This window comes from Oncorhynchus mykiss, chromosome 1, assembly GCF_057628025.1.
Source record: "Oncorhynchus mykiss isolate SJ-2025 chromosome 1, ASM5762802v1, whole genome shotgun sequence".
Classification (NCBI taxonomy): domain Eukaryota; kingdom Metazoa; phylum Chordata; class Actinopteri; order Salmoniformes; family Salmonidae; genus Oncorhynchus; species Oncorhynchus mykiss.
In genome coordinates this window covers 82644692-82659692 of record NC_143022.1, presented here as the reverse complement: position 1 = coordinate 82659692, position 15001 = coordinate 82644692, and the positions used below count along the sequence as shown (strand labels likewise).

Genomic DNA, 15001 nt, shown 5'->3' with positions numbered 1-15001 from the left:
TCTAATTGTCTTGATGGGTCACTCCTCTTGCCTTGTTGTGACACACTCCTCTTGCCTTGTTGTGACACACTCCTCTGATTGTGTTGTGTCCTCAGGGACGTGTCGTCCGTGGAGCTCCTGATGAACAACCACCAAGGCATCAAGGCTGAGATCGACGCCCGCAACAACAGCTTCACCAACTGCATCGAGCTGGGCAAGTCCCTGTTGGCAAGGAAACACTACGCATTAGAGGAGGTGAGGGGCCAACGATGTCATAACACCCTCACAGATGCTGTTACTTCCCTCTGTTCTGTTTCTCTTTTTTTGCCTCGTTCTAATTCTTTGTCTCTGAATGGAAATATGGCTCCCTCTAGTGTTGTGTGTCATTACATGTATGGTGTTCTTCGCCTCAGTTAAAACTAAATGTCCCTTCATTTTTCAGATCAAAGAGAAGTTACTACAGTTGACAGACAAAAGGAAAGACATGATTGACAAGTGGGAAGACAGATGGGAGTGGCTAAGATTGGGTAATTCTATCAAATCGTGTTCAGTCTGTTGCACCGTATTAGCTACTGTGTAACTGTTGCTTTATACTGCCGTGTTGTCTGACTAGCTGTGTTTCTGCCTAGTTCTGGAGGTGCACCAGTTTGGTAGGGATGCGGGTGTGGCTGAGTCATGGCTGCTGGGACAGGAGCCGTACCTGTCCAGCAGGGAGATGGGGCAGAACGTGGACGAGGTGGAGAAACTCATCAAGAGACACGAGGCCTTTGAGAAGTCCGCTGCCACCTGGGAGGAGCGCTTCTCAGCGCTGGAACGGCTGACTACGGTGAGAGGACAGGGGATGTTCACAACTCACAGGGCTGTAGGTTAAACCAGTCATACAATAACTCAATTTAGTTTTTAATTAGATTAGGCATCCATCCTGTGAGGGGAATTTTTCTTGGGCTTGAGATGGTTAAAGAAACTAACTCATATAAGATAAGTGTGTGTGCAAATTAAGAGGCCTGTTCTAACTGTTCTGTGTGTAGGGTAACCAATGATGTCTGGCCGCTCCGCCAATAATATGACAGAAACTGACTGGTTCCTCTTGATCCTAGACAGAGTAAAGGTTATATCCTGCACACCAATAACAGAGCTATTGTTCTGTTTTGGAGCCTGTTTCTGGGGAAAGATTGTGGTGGAGAAATCGGTGTTAGCTAGGTAACCAAGATAATTAAGATGTCTTATCAGCAGAATATGCTTATGAGTGAACTGTTGAGCACTCGCCATTAGAATGTCTCCTTTCGGACTCTGGGGTTGACAGCTGCACTTCCTCCCATATGTGGGCCTCAGTCACTTGGGGTCCAGAGAGGGGAGAAGTCATGTGTGTCTACATGTCCCTGTTGCTATGCAGAATATCAGCAGGGCGTATGGCAAAGGAGGTCAGAAGGAAACATTGTTTCCATATATGAACTATGTGTCTTTATTGCAAACCATGTGAAGGGATGGTGTGAGTAATAGGGAACCAATCACTTGTCTCCACAGTGTCGGTGCGTCAGTCACCTCCTAGGGGGAGATAGTTTTCACCTTGAACTAGGGGAGAGAACAAAGTAACAACAAATGTCCTAAGTACTGAACAAAACAAGTTCTTTGTATTTGGGGCCGAAGGTCTGGCACAGGATGTGTGGGGTTGGTGTTTGGAACCATTGTACGTCATCTATGAGGTTGTGCCTATCCTGACCTATCCTGAGATGGTATATAACCCAGAAGCTAACTCCACTCAGTGGGCTCTCACTCCTTCTCCTGTGGGGGGTGGGGCGACCAGCCTCCTTATTATAATACGTTTTTTAATAAAACTAATACCTTGATTGATTGATTTTTTTGCCTCTCCTCATTAATAGTTAAAGGTAGAATGTCCACTACATTCTCCAAATCTCATCTCATTTGTCTATCAGTCAAATTGACTTAATGAAATGACTTTAGTTTCTCAATTTCAATCTGACTAATTAGGTTGGTCATTAATGATTTGTGTGTCGGTTTGCGATGCAGATGGAATTACTGGAAGTGAGAAGACAGCAAGAGGAAGAAGAGAGGAAGAGGAATCCACCACCTGCAGAGACCCAGACGGACGATGCATCGCCACAGCAGAGGTGAGAGAAAAGCCTGGAGCACCACACTAAAATGTTGTTTGGTCTGTCTGTCATGACTTATTTAGTGCTTCTGTTCTGTGTCAGTGTTTAGGCATGCTCTCTCAACAGGCATGCTCTATTCTGGTCTTGTTTGTCCCCGTGTGTTTTATAAATACTATAAAGTATTTTGCACAGTATTACACAGAGCCGTAATCACATGGAACTCCCATCTCCAATTACTCAAGCAAACAGCCGAATGACCTTCAAAAAATGTATAAAACAATATCTCATGGCATAATAGGGACTGTGAAATGACACACGCTATCACACTCTAACGCACACAATCTACACATGTTATTCTTTAGTTGTTTTGTTTGTACAGTGCCTTGCGAAAGTATTCGGCCCCCTTGAACATTGCGACCTTTTGCCACATTTCAGGCTTCAAACATAAAGATATAAAACTGTATTTTTTTTGTGAAGAATCAACAACAAGTGGGACGACATTTATTGGATATTTCAAACTTTTTTAACAAATCAAAAACTGAAAAATTGGGCGTGCAAAATTATTCAGCTCCCTTAAGTTAATACTTTGTAGCGCCACCTATTGCTGCGATTACAGCTGTAAGTTGCTTGGGGTATGTCTCTATCAGTTTTGCACATCGAGAGACTGACATTTTTTCCCATTCCTCCTTGCAAAACAGCTCGAGCTCAGTGAGGTTGGATGGAGAGCATTTGTGAACAGCAGTTTTCAGTTCTTTCCACAGATTCTCGATTGGATTCAGGTCTGGACTTTGACTTGGCCATTCTAACACCTGGATATGTTTATTTTTGAACCATTCCATTGTAGATTTTGCTTTATGTTTTGGATCATTGTCTTGTTGGAAGACAAATCTCCGTCCCAGTCTCAGGTCTTTTGCAGACTCCATCAGGTTTTCTTCCAGAATGGTCCTGTATTTGGCTCCATCCATCTTCCCATCAATTTTAACCATCTTCCCTGTCCCTGCTGAAGAAAAGCAGGCCCAAACCATGATGCTGCCACCACCATGTTTGACAGTGGGGATGGTGTGTTCAGTTGTGTTGCTTTTACGCCAAACATAACGTTTTGCATTGTTGCCAAAAAGTTCAATTTTGGTTTCATCTGACCAGAGCACCTTCTTCCACATGTTTGGTGAGTCTCCCAAGTGGCTTGTGGCAAACTTTAAACAACACTTTTTATGGATATCTTTAAGAAATGGCTTTCTTCTTGCCACTCTTCCATAAAGGCCAGATTTGTGCAATATACGACTGATTGTTGTCCTATGGACAGAGTCTCCCACCTCAGCTGTAGATCTCTGCAGTTCATCCAGAGTAATCATGGGCCTCTTGGCTGCATCTCTGATCAGTCTTCTCCTTGTATGAGCTGAAAGTTTAGAGGGACGGCCAGGTCTTGGTAGATTTGCAGTGGTCTGATACTCCTTCCATTTCAATATTATCGCTTGCACAGTGCTCCTTGGGATGTTTAAAGCTTGGGAAATATTTTTGTATCCAAATCTGGCTTTAAACTTCTTCACAACAGTATCTCGGACCTGCCTGGTGTGTTCCTTGTTCTTCATGATGCTCTCTGCGCTTTTAACGGACTTCTGAGACTTTCACAGTGCAGGTGCATTTATACGGAGACTTGATTACACACAGGTGGATTGTATTTATCATCATTAGTCATTTAGGTCAACATTGGATCATTCAGAGATCCTCACTGAACTTCTGGAGAGAGTTTGCTGCACTGAAAGTAAAGGGGCTGAATAATTTTGCACGCCCAATTTTTCAGTTTTTGATTTGTTAAAAAAGTTTGAAATATCCAATAAATGTCGTTCCACTTCATGATTGTGTCCCACTTGTTGATTCTTCACAAAAAAATTACAGTTTTATATCTTTATGTTTGAAGCCTGAAATGTGGCAAAAGGTCGCAAAGTTCAAGGGGGCCGAATACTTTCGCAAGGCACTGTATATGGTTGTGTTTTACATTTGTTTGGCTGTCCTTGTTGATCAGTCTGTTTTGTGTTTTCTGTGGACCCCAGGAAGAGTAGCTGCTGCTTCTGCAAAAGCTAATGGGGATCTGAATCAACCTATAAACAGACAGAGGTAGACTCAGTGAAATGACGTTGCCTTGAGCAGCACCGCCGATATTGAGATGAGCTAGATGCAAAACTTCGCTCTCATACAGTCACACACAGAATCTGCACGTGTGTGGTACAAGGCCAAAACAGTTGTAGCGATGAGACAAGATAGTAGCTACTTCAACCATTGGACAACACGAAATTGGGGAGAAAAAGGGGTAAAAATTCACAAAAAAAAGGAGAGGAAATAAACCACTATGCTGTTTACTTTGTGCACTTACATCACATTTCTGAGTCTACCTTTAGGTGTGTTGTTTGGGGCTGACTGTTTTCTGTGTGTTTATAGATACAGCATTTGGGACTGTCTGTCTGTGTGTTATGAATGTCCCAGTGTGTTTATACTGCACTATGTTTGAGACTGACGTCTCTGTGTGTGTCGTCCTTACAGGGAGGGTGAGCAGGTGTCTCAGAACGGACTGCCATCGGACCAGGACTCCCCTCGGGTTAGTTACCGCTCCCCAGCCTACCAAAAGTACACCAGCTTTCAGACCCGCAGGACTGGGACTGGGGGCAAGAATGGCGGGTGGGTCGGACCGTGACCCCCAACACCCCCTGCCCCCCCACCCAAGGGGAGGACTGTACACCCTCCACCCCCCAGCAGTGATTCAGACAATTAGTCACACTTATTCCTCATTTACCATTTAGCCTTATCCTATGTCCGTTACAAAACACTATACCTTATCCTATGTCCGTTACAAAACACTATACCTTATCCTATGTCCGTTACAAAACACTATACCTTATCCTATGTCCGTTACAAAACACTATACCTTATCCTATGTCCGTTACAAAACACTATACCTTATCCTACCTTGAGTATTCCTTTTTATTTTATTTGCGTAATGTGTATTAATGCAAATTAGCTTTGCTGATTGCAGTTTCCTGTGTTGCCGTTTTTTTTATTCACCTAATCTAATTCTATCACAGCGGATGTTGCTGGACTGAACATGGATAATTAGATCAGAGTTGTTTTGCTTAATAGGTTAGTTATTAGTGCTTTAATCTTTTATACCTTCATATTGCTTCAAACCGACTGGTGCCTTTATTGATAGATCAAACACTGAGGACTGCTTAGCGCTGGACCTGCTCTGCAGTAGCTGATAGATGGTAGCTGATAGATGGTAGCTGCGGTAGCTGATAGATGGTAGCTGATAGATGGTAGCTGCGGTAGCTGATAGATGGTAGCTGCGGTAGCTGATAGATGGTAGCTGCGGTAGCTGATAGATGGTAGCTGCGGTAGCTGATAGATGGTAGCTGCGGTAGCTGATAGATGGTAGCTGCGGTAGCTGATAGATGGTAGCTGCGGTAGCTGATAGATGGTAGCTGCGGTAGCTGATAGTTGGTAGCTGCGGTAGCTGATAGATGGTAGCTGCGGTAGCTGGTAGCTGATAGCTGCGGTAGATGGTAGCTGCGGTAGATGGTAGCTGCGGTAGCTGATGGATGGTAGCTGCAGTAACTGATGGATGGTAGCTGATGGATGGTAGCTGATGGATGGTAGCTGATGGATGGTAGCTGCAGTAACTGATGGATGGTAGCTGATGGATGGTAGCTGCAGTAACTGATGGATGGTAGCTTATGGATGGTAGCTGCAGTAACTGATGGATGGTAGCTGATGGATGGTAGCTGCAGTAACTGATGGATGGTAGCTGATGGATTGTAGCAGCAGTAACTGATGGATGGTAGCTGATGGATGGTAGCTGCAGTAACTGATAGATGGTAGCTGCAGTAGCTGATCAGATGGTAGCTGCAGTAGCTGATCGGATGGTAGCTGCAGTAGCTGATCGGATGGTAGCTGCAGTAGCTGATCGGATGGTAGCTGCAGTAGCTGATCGGATGGTAGCTGCAGTAGCTGATCGGATGGTAGCTGCAGTAGCTGATCGGATGGTAGCTGCAGTAGCTGATCGGATGGTAGCTGCAGTAACTGATGGATGGTAGCTGCAGTAACTGATGGATGGTAGCTGCAGTAACTGATCAGATGGTAGATGCAGTAGCTGATCAGATGTAAGCAGAGCAAAGATTACATGGGAAGGTGGAAATAAGATATGAAACCAATTTGGATGGTAGAGGACCAGATATAAAGTTGAGTTAGGCAACCCTATTTCAAAAGCAGAGATTGAGATTGAGCAAAGGATCAAAACAATAAGTTAATACATTATTACATTTTAATCCTAGTGGATTGAAATGATTTATTGGTTGATAGAAAGTTAAGCATAATGTGACACAAGCACAAGCACACTCACAGTGCGTGTGTATGAATGGACACGTGTGTGTGTGTGTGTGTGTGTATACAGGGTTGGGGTAATTTTTTTTTACACAGGTAACTCTAATCCGTTACTAGCAAAAATATTGTAATCAGATTACAGATACTTTTGAAAAACTAGATTACTTCAAGGATTACTTTTAAATTCAGTAGGAAGTTTGCGGAAAAAAATCTGACTTCTGTTTCTCAATGACGTTCAAATCAGCATTGAAAAAAGGCGCACGTTTAAGTTTGTTCCACCTGAGTGAGTCTGACCACAAGTCAGACACCCCTGTGACGACACACCAAATGGGTTTGATGGATCGCGGGAATAGGCTTTTGTAGGCCACAGTCCAAGCTGTGTCTTCCAATGGTACGACTGCTGTCGGCATCCAAAGATTATCCAACTTGAATAAACGCTTGGCGGTAAGGATAACAGCAGTGGTGGAGTCTACGGCGATACGGATATCACTTATTACTGATCTCTACATAGCGCATTGATGTGAATCACACTGCTGCTCTGTCATTTAGCTATTTGCGCCTTACGGATTGTGCTTGTGGATGGCTCTTCACAAATCTAAATGTGTATTTGAACCCAATAATGGTTGAATTTAAGAAGTTTAAGCTGCCTATAAATCATTATTTTTGAAGCCAGTGAAAAATGTGCTCTCTCTCAACAGCTGCACAGTGCGGATCCCAGCCTATGGAATAAAGTGTGGCTTTTATTGCTCAATCTAATTCATGCTGCAAATTTTATATATTTTTTTTATCCATAGGCCTAAAGGACACATGTTCCAACTAGCTCACTTTTGATAGACTTAAAGGGGCAATCTGTAGTTGCTACATCCATTTTTGGAATTATATCTGTCTCTCTAGAATATAACTTCGAAATGCCTCATGAGCATAGTTCAACTGTCGTACCACATCAGAACCCAAAATATAAGCTTGTTTTTCTCGATGTTTGTAGACATGTAAACAAACACTGTATAGCCTCATAGCATTGTTGAAACAATAATTTTGATATCATGGATGGTCAGACCTTGTATTCATAGCTCTATCTATTAATCTGAGAGTGGTTACATTTCTCCAGGCCCATCCCTCAGCTTTTTACCAAAAGAGGCTGGGCAAATGTTTTGTTATTGTTTCATCTGTGGATTTGCCCTTTTAACAGCTGCATATTATCAAGATAAGATATCAAAGTGTCACCAACAAAAAGTTAAACAATAGGCGTATAGCAAATGCAGCATATGGCATTCATTTTTCACATGTAAATAGCACTTTTCATTAGCCCTCCAAGCATGCCATTCCATTAGCGCAGCATTTATTTTTCAAATCAGTCCATGACAGCAAAATCCTAAACAGAGTAGGGCTGGCTAATAAGTTCTTAGTTTTGGGGTCATGCTCAGGTAAAATATTTTGGCTAATCTATATTTCCATATTTCCAAGTCCTATTCTTGAAGATGAAGGGGTTTAACATTTATTGGAATGAATGGAATTCTGATAGACTTGGTTTTTAATGTAAAGATATAATTTAATGGTATTATTATTATATGTAGTAGAAAGCGATGGGTTAGAAGAAGCCTACATAACCAACCCACAAAGTAAAATGTAACATCCATATATGGCCAGCTATGTAAACTTTAACATTGATTAATCCTGCAATAGATGTTGTTCAATTGGTTACATACATGTTTGTCTTCTACTAATGCCTCTTAAGGGGAAAGTAATCTAAAAGTAACTGAATGTAATCAGATAATGTTAGATTGGGTAATCCAAAAGTTACTTTACTGATTACAATTTTGGACAGGTAACAAGTAACGGAATACATTTATAAAGTAACCTACCCAACCGTGTATGTGTGGGGGAATGAAAAAGGACCCCCCCCCCCCCCCCACCCACTCACTGTGTAGATTTCTGTTGGTGTCTTTTCCTTATTTCCTCTTTCCTTTCCCCTCTCCCTTCTTTCTCTTTTCCCCCTCAGCTCGACACTCCTCTCCTCCTGTCTCCATCCCTGATGATAATACTGTTTATGTATGTTATTATTTACAAACTTACCATGTGGAACCTGAATAACTGACAGACAAAGTGCACAACTTAAATCGGTCACTCAGTAATGCCATTAAATCATATTCTTTAGTCCTCTCAGGTTTCAAGTTGCACCAGATCAAGTCAACCAGGTCTCTTGCAAAATAGATTTTTATCTCAGTGACTTACCTGAATAAAAAAAAGGTTATATAAAATTCAAGAAATCAAAACTAGTGAGTAGCTACTGTATCTTTCCCAGATGTCCATCCATTTCACATTTTCACCCTCGTCCAGACCACCCATACATGTCATAACGCCATCATACAGTACCATCTCAAATACCAGTTCACTATGTATGATTCATTTCACATCGTCTTCACCCTCGTCCAGACCACCCATACATGTCATAACGCCATCATACAGTACCATCTCAAATACCAGTTCACTATGTATGATTCATTTCACTATGTGGAAGGGGTATTCATATCACTTCACTGTGGTAATTCTGTTTTTAGGTTGTATCAGTGGTGGCGAATGTGTTAGGAACGGGTGCATATCCCTCTACGCACACTATCAGTCATTCATTGGTCTATGGTACCTGCTTTCATGTTCTCATGTCACTTTTCATGTTACTATAGCTCTGTGTATCGGATCTTCATTTCCTCCCTGGTTATGTTCGTGTTGGTCCACCCTTGAATCATTTCTTCCTTGCACACACCACACTAACACACTTTCCCCAATAAAACCTTGATAGTCAATCACTTCCCATGTTTGTTCTGTTTGTGTTGTCCTTGTACCGCGTTTTTGTCCTCATGTCTTATGTTGGTATATTGTTTTGCATGTCGTCATTGTTGTTAAATCACCTTCCACTTTCAGTGACAACTGTTATTGTTGTATATTCTATGGTTTCGTTCCGGGGTTGTTTTACACACATTCTTGTGCAATACTTTTTTCATTCCATTTTTAATTTCATTGTCATGTAGATATCATTTATCCAGTGGACGTCTGACATTAAATCTACAGTATTTTATTTTGGTGTAAAAAGGCACCCATCCAAACTGGGAGATCAATGTTTGAGCAATTCTAAGGTTAGTGTGTATAGTTCTGCATACGGGTAATTTCTAAGGTAACTACAGTTACTACTATCAAAATGATCCTCCAATTCAATCAAAGTTGATCTGAGTATTTATGTATAGGTGATCAGTCTAGCTGGATTATTATCAGTTTGGAGAACATATTTGAGAGAGAATTTGGGTGCAGATGTGACCATTAATAATATAATTCCCGATATGAGTGTCAGCCCAAGCGAAAAACTATTTTAGCTTTTACCCTGAACATTTAACAAAGAGGTGATGACAGATATCACTCCCATGTTGCACCAATCGAAGACTGCAAAACCTGGCAGCGATGCAGTCCATCTCCAGTGTTGGTCCAGCCAATGGCAGGATCTCTGTATAAGCATCAAGGATTTGTCCATCGCCTGGCAAGCGCTCAGTAAAAGTATCCATGATTGGTCCAGCCTTGAAGAGCTCAGTAATGGGTAATGAGTTGGAGTGGGTGTGTTGTGAAATAATATTTTAACTGGCCAATTTTGCCTTCCCCTTCACTTTACAATAATTAAACAAATGTCAATGAGTTCAAACAATGTGCTAATTGTTTGGGATTTTGGTTTGGTCTTTCCCTCCTTTCCCTCCTTTTCACTCCCTTTCTATCTATTTATTCAACAGTGTTTTGTGTGGGTGTGGCAATGTGGTGGGCATGTCCTAACCTCTGATCTGTGCATGTCTTTGAAATGCTCTTTCTTGCTGTCTCAGCTGGACCCCGGTCCCACTATAATCAATCCCATAATCCAACGCTCTTCTAGATCAGTAGTGGCTCAGCTTTTCTCAGAATTTATATAAAGGTTGACTGAGGTGGTTTACAGATTTTTACTGCATTTGCAAGCGTATCCCTCTAACCAAGCTTAGATTATCGGCATTTGAGTTTGTCAAACAGTGAGTCACTGCAGGTGAGAGTGAATCGAAAACTGTTAGTGTAACCTCATATCAGACGTCTAGAGTCAGATTTGGGCTCTCGAGTGGCGCAGTGGTCTAAGAGACTGCATCTCAGTGCAATAGGTGTCACTGTAGAACCTGGCTTGAATCCAGGCTGCATCACATCCGGCTGTGATTGGGAGTTCCACAGGGCGGCGCACAATTGGCCCAGTGTCGTCCGGGTTTGGCCGGGGTAGGCCGTCATTGTAAATAAGAATTTGTTCTTAACTGACTTGCCTAGTTAAATAAAGGTTCAATAAAAAGTGTAAAAAAAGATGGAGGCAGAGGTTCATTGTGAATCAGTCAGATTGAGTCATTGGAGAGTCCGGTTAGAGTAAAAGTCACAAATCAAGTCTCAAATCGAGGGCACTTGATGTCAGAGAGTAAGTTGGAGAGATCCAGTGAGCGGGTTAGAGAAAACAGTCAGACGGAGATGCAGTTAAATACTTGATTAGTGTCACCTCAGGCACTGAACTCTAAGAGCTGAGGAACTATATGGAGCATTATAGCCAGAGGTTATATTATAGCCAGAGGTTGGAGAACAAAAGTTACACAGACAAAGTCGCAACAATGTGGGTGATACAAAGATTGAGACATGACGTGAGGATAGCACAGTCACTCAGAGGTGACTCAGCTCTGGGGTTCTGTGTGTGTCATTCATCTTATGATGACTCTGGGCTATAATTGTGAAATAGAGGCACACCACATTGCCAGTTTGAGGCTGGTGTAATGGCATTGTTTTGGTTTATACAGACACCTATCCAAAGGCTCTTTTGAAGACATTTTTCCTCATCAAATGGAAATGTGGAGACGCATTGTGATGAAATATTTATTTCTCATTTACAGTACAATAGTTGTAGAGAATACCGCTTTGAACTTAACTATACTTGTCTTAAAGCCATGTTGTCATATAGCAATCAAAGGGAACATACTGAATGTTTCTACACTGCCTCTCATCCTGCATGAAGCTTTATCCAACTCTGACTTCCAGCTCCACTGTGTGTTGTCTAGCCCCAGCCTTCTCTAATACTTGTTTCTGACAGGACAACGGAGAGGAAAGTGACATCGTTAATGGGGTGGAGGAGCCCAGCCCAGGCGGGTCGCCCGGTGAAGCACGCAAGGTCAAGCCCAGCCAGGCTGCCACACTCCCGGCCAAGTCCCAGGACTCAGCCCCAGCCAACCAGATGGAAGGCTACCTGCACCGCAAACACGAGTGGGAGGGTCACAACAAGAAGGCATCCAGCAGGTACACACAGATACAGATGAAGTAGAAAGTTGACATACACTTAGGTTGGAGTCATTAAAACTAGTTTTTCAACCACTCCACAAATGTCTTATTAACAAACTATAGTTTTGGCAAATCTACTTTGTGCATGACACAAGTCATTTTTCCAACAATTGTTTACAGGCAGACTTATAATTCACTGCATCACAATTCCAGTGGGTCAGAAGTGTACATACACTAAGTTGACTGTGCCTTTAAACAGCTTGGAAAATTCCAGAAAATTATGTTATGGCTTTAGGAAGCTTCTGATAGGCTAATTGACATAATTTGAGTCAATTGGAGTTCTACCTGTGGATGTATTTCAAGGCCTACCTTCAAACTCAGTGCCTCTTTGCTTGTCATTATGGGAAAATCTAAATAAATCAGCCAAGAAAAAAAATGTGGACATCCACAAGTCTGATTCATCCTTGGTCTGGTTCATCCCACAAACGCCTGAAGATGCCACGTCCATCTGTACAAACAATAGTACGCAAGTATAACTACCATGGGACCATGCAGCCATCATACCGCTCAGGAAGGAGACGCCTTCTGTCTCCTAGAGATGAACGTACTTTGGTGAGAAAAGTACAAATCAATCCCAGAACAACAGCAAAGGACCTTGTGAAGATTCTGGTTCAAAAGTATCTATCCACAGTAAAACGAGTCCTTTATCGACATAACCCGAAAGGCCGCTCAGCAATGAAGAAGCCACTGCTCCAAAACCGCCATAAAAAGCCAGAATACGGTTTGTAACTGCACATGGGGACTAAGATCGTACTTTTTGGAGAAATGTCCTCTGGTCTGATGAAACAAAAATAGAACTGTATGGCCATAATGACCATCGTTATGTATGGAGGAGAAAGGGGCAGGCTTGCAAGCCAAAGAACACCATCCCAACCGTGAAGCATGGGGGTGGCAGCATCATGTTGTGGGGGTGCTTTGCTGCAGGAGGGACTGGTGCACTTCACAAAATAGATGGCATCGTGAGGCAGGAATATTGTGTGGATATATTATTATTATTATTATTATTATTATTATTATTATTATTATTATTATTATTATTATTATTATTATTATTTATTTTTTAATTTTTACATCTTTTTCTCCCCAATTTCGTGGTATCCAATTTTTTTTTTTTAGTAGCTACTATCTTGTCTCATCGCTACAACTCCCGTACGGGCTCGGTACATTGTTAGCTAATCAAAGTTTATAAATTTAAAAGGCTACTTGATCAATAGAAAACCCTTTTGCAATTATGTTAGCACAGCTGAAAACTGTTCTGATTTAAAGAAGCAATAAAACTGTCCTTCTTTAGACTAGTTGAGTATCTGGAGCATCAGCATTTGTGGGTTCGATTACAGGCTCAAAATGTCCAGAAACAAAGAACCTTCTTCTGAAACTCGTCTATGTAGATATTCCATAGAAAAATCAGCTGTTTCCAGCTACAATAGTAATTTACAACATTAACCATGTCTACACTGTATTTCTGATCAATTTGATATTTTCTTTCAAAAACAGGGACATTTAAGTGACCCCAAACTTTTGAACTGTAGTGTACGTTGACACCTGCTCGTCAAACATCATTTCAAAATCATGGACGTTAATATGGAGTTGGTCCCCCCCTTTGCTACTATAACAGCCTCCACTCTTCTGAGAAGGCTTTGAACTAGATGTTGGAACATTGCTGCGGAGACTTACTTCCATTCAGCAACAAGAGCATCTGTGAGGTTGGTTGATTTAGGTGTGGCTCGCAGTTCATCCCAAAGGTGTTCGATGGGGTTGAGGTTAGTGCTCTGTGCAGGCCATTTCAAGTTCTTCCACACCGATCTTGACAATCCATTATCATGCTCAAACAGGAAAGGTCCTTCCCCAAACTGTTGCCACAAAGTTGGAAGCGCTTAATCGTCTAGAATGCCATTTGTATGCTGTAGCGTTAATATTTCCCTTCACTGGAACTAAGAAACTATGAAAAACATCCCCAGATCATTATTCCTCCTCCGAACTTTAGTTGGCATTATGCATTTGGGCGGGTAGTGTTCTCCTGGCATCCTCCAAACACAGATCTGTCAGCCAGACTGCCAGATGGTGAAGCTTGATTCATCACTCCAGAGAACGTGTTTCCACTGCGCCAGAGTCCAATGGCGGTGAGCTTTACACCACTCCAGCCGACGCTTGACGATGTGCATGGTGAACTTAGGCTTGTGTGCAGCTGCTCAGCCATGGAAACCCATTTTATGATGCTCATGACAAACAGTTATTGTGCTGACGTTGCTTCGAGGCAGTTTGGAAGTCGCTAGTGAGTGTTGCAACTGAGGACAGATTATTTTTATGCCTTATGTGCTTCAGCATTCGGCATTCCCATTCTATGAACTTGTGTGGCCTACCATTTTGCGGCTGAGTTGTTGTTGCGCCCAGACGTTTCCACTTCATAATAACAGCCCTTAGCTCTAGCAGGGCAGAAATTTGCCGAACTGACTTGTTGGGAAGGTGGCATCCAATGACGGTGCCACATTGAAAGTCACTGAGCTCTTCAGTAAGGTCATTCTATTGCCTATGTTTGTCTATGGAGATTGCATGGCTGTGTGCCCGATTTTATACACTTGTCTGCAAGGGTGTGGCTGAACTAGCTGAATCCACTAATTTTAAAGGATGTCCACATACTTTTGTGTGTATATAGTGACATTCCTGACAAATTATTTTGCTGGCACTGCACTGACAACTTTTTGTCTGTTTCAGATCCTGGCACAATGTGTATTGCGTGATCAACAACCGGGAGATGGGCTTCTACAAAGACCATAAGAGTGCCAGCCAGGGGATCCCTTACCACAACCAGATCCCCATCAGCCTGAAGGATGCTGCGTGTGAGGTCGCCCTCGACTACAAGAAGAAGAAACATGTGTTCAAACTGAAGTGAGCACTACTTAGTGAATAGCTCCCTCTGTGTCTTGATGAGGTCTTGCATACTGTAGCCAGTAGTATGCTTTACTCAAGTTTTTATTTTCCTTTTACAGAGCTACAGATGGCAATGAGTATCTCTTCCAAGCCAACGAGGATGTAAGTTTGTTTAGCTATAAATTCGTACAGTGTATGTGAGTGACGTTCTTCCTATGAATGTTGTTTACTATCTTCAGTCCTTGTCTCCATGTGGATGGCGTGGGTGTCTGAATGTTGATGTATTGGTATGATCTGTGATGTGTGTC

General features: G+C 42.2%; 1 protein-coding gene across 2 annotated transcripts in view; it reads left to right on the top strand.

The window, feature by feature from the left end:
- The window catches only part of LOC110530138 (spectrin beta chain, non-erythrocytic 1), a 133732-nt gene that overhangs the window by 116854 nt on the left and 1877 nt on the right, over positions 1 to 15001 (top strand). For both annotated transcript variants that reach the window (XM_021612995.3, XM_021612985.3), the window contains 8 exons: positions 96 to 234; positions 422 to 506; positions 609 to 805; positions 2008 to 2108; positions 4629 to 4683; positions 11581 to 11783; positions 14538 to 14711; positions 14813 to 14855. In XM_021612995.3, the coding sequence (XP_021468670.2) occupies positions 96 to 234; positions 422 to 506; positions 609 to 805; positions 2008 to 2108; positions 4629 to 4683; positions 11581 to 11783; positions 14538 to 14711; positions 14813 to 14855 (997 nt within the window). The remainder of the gene's footprint in view (positions 1 to 95; positions 235 to 421; positions 507 to 608; positions 806 to 2007; positions 2109 to 4628; positions 4684 to 11580; positions 11784 to 14537; positions 14712 to 14812; positions 14856 to 15001) is intronic.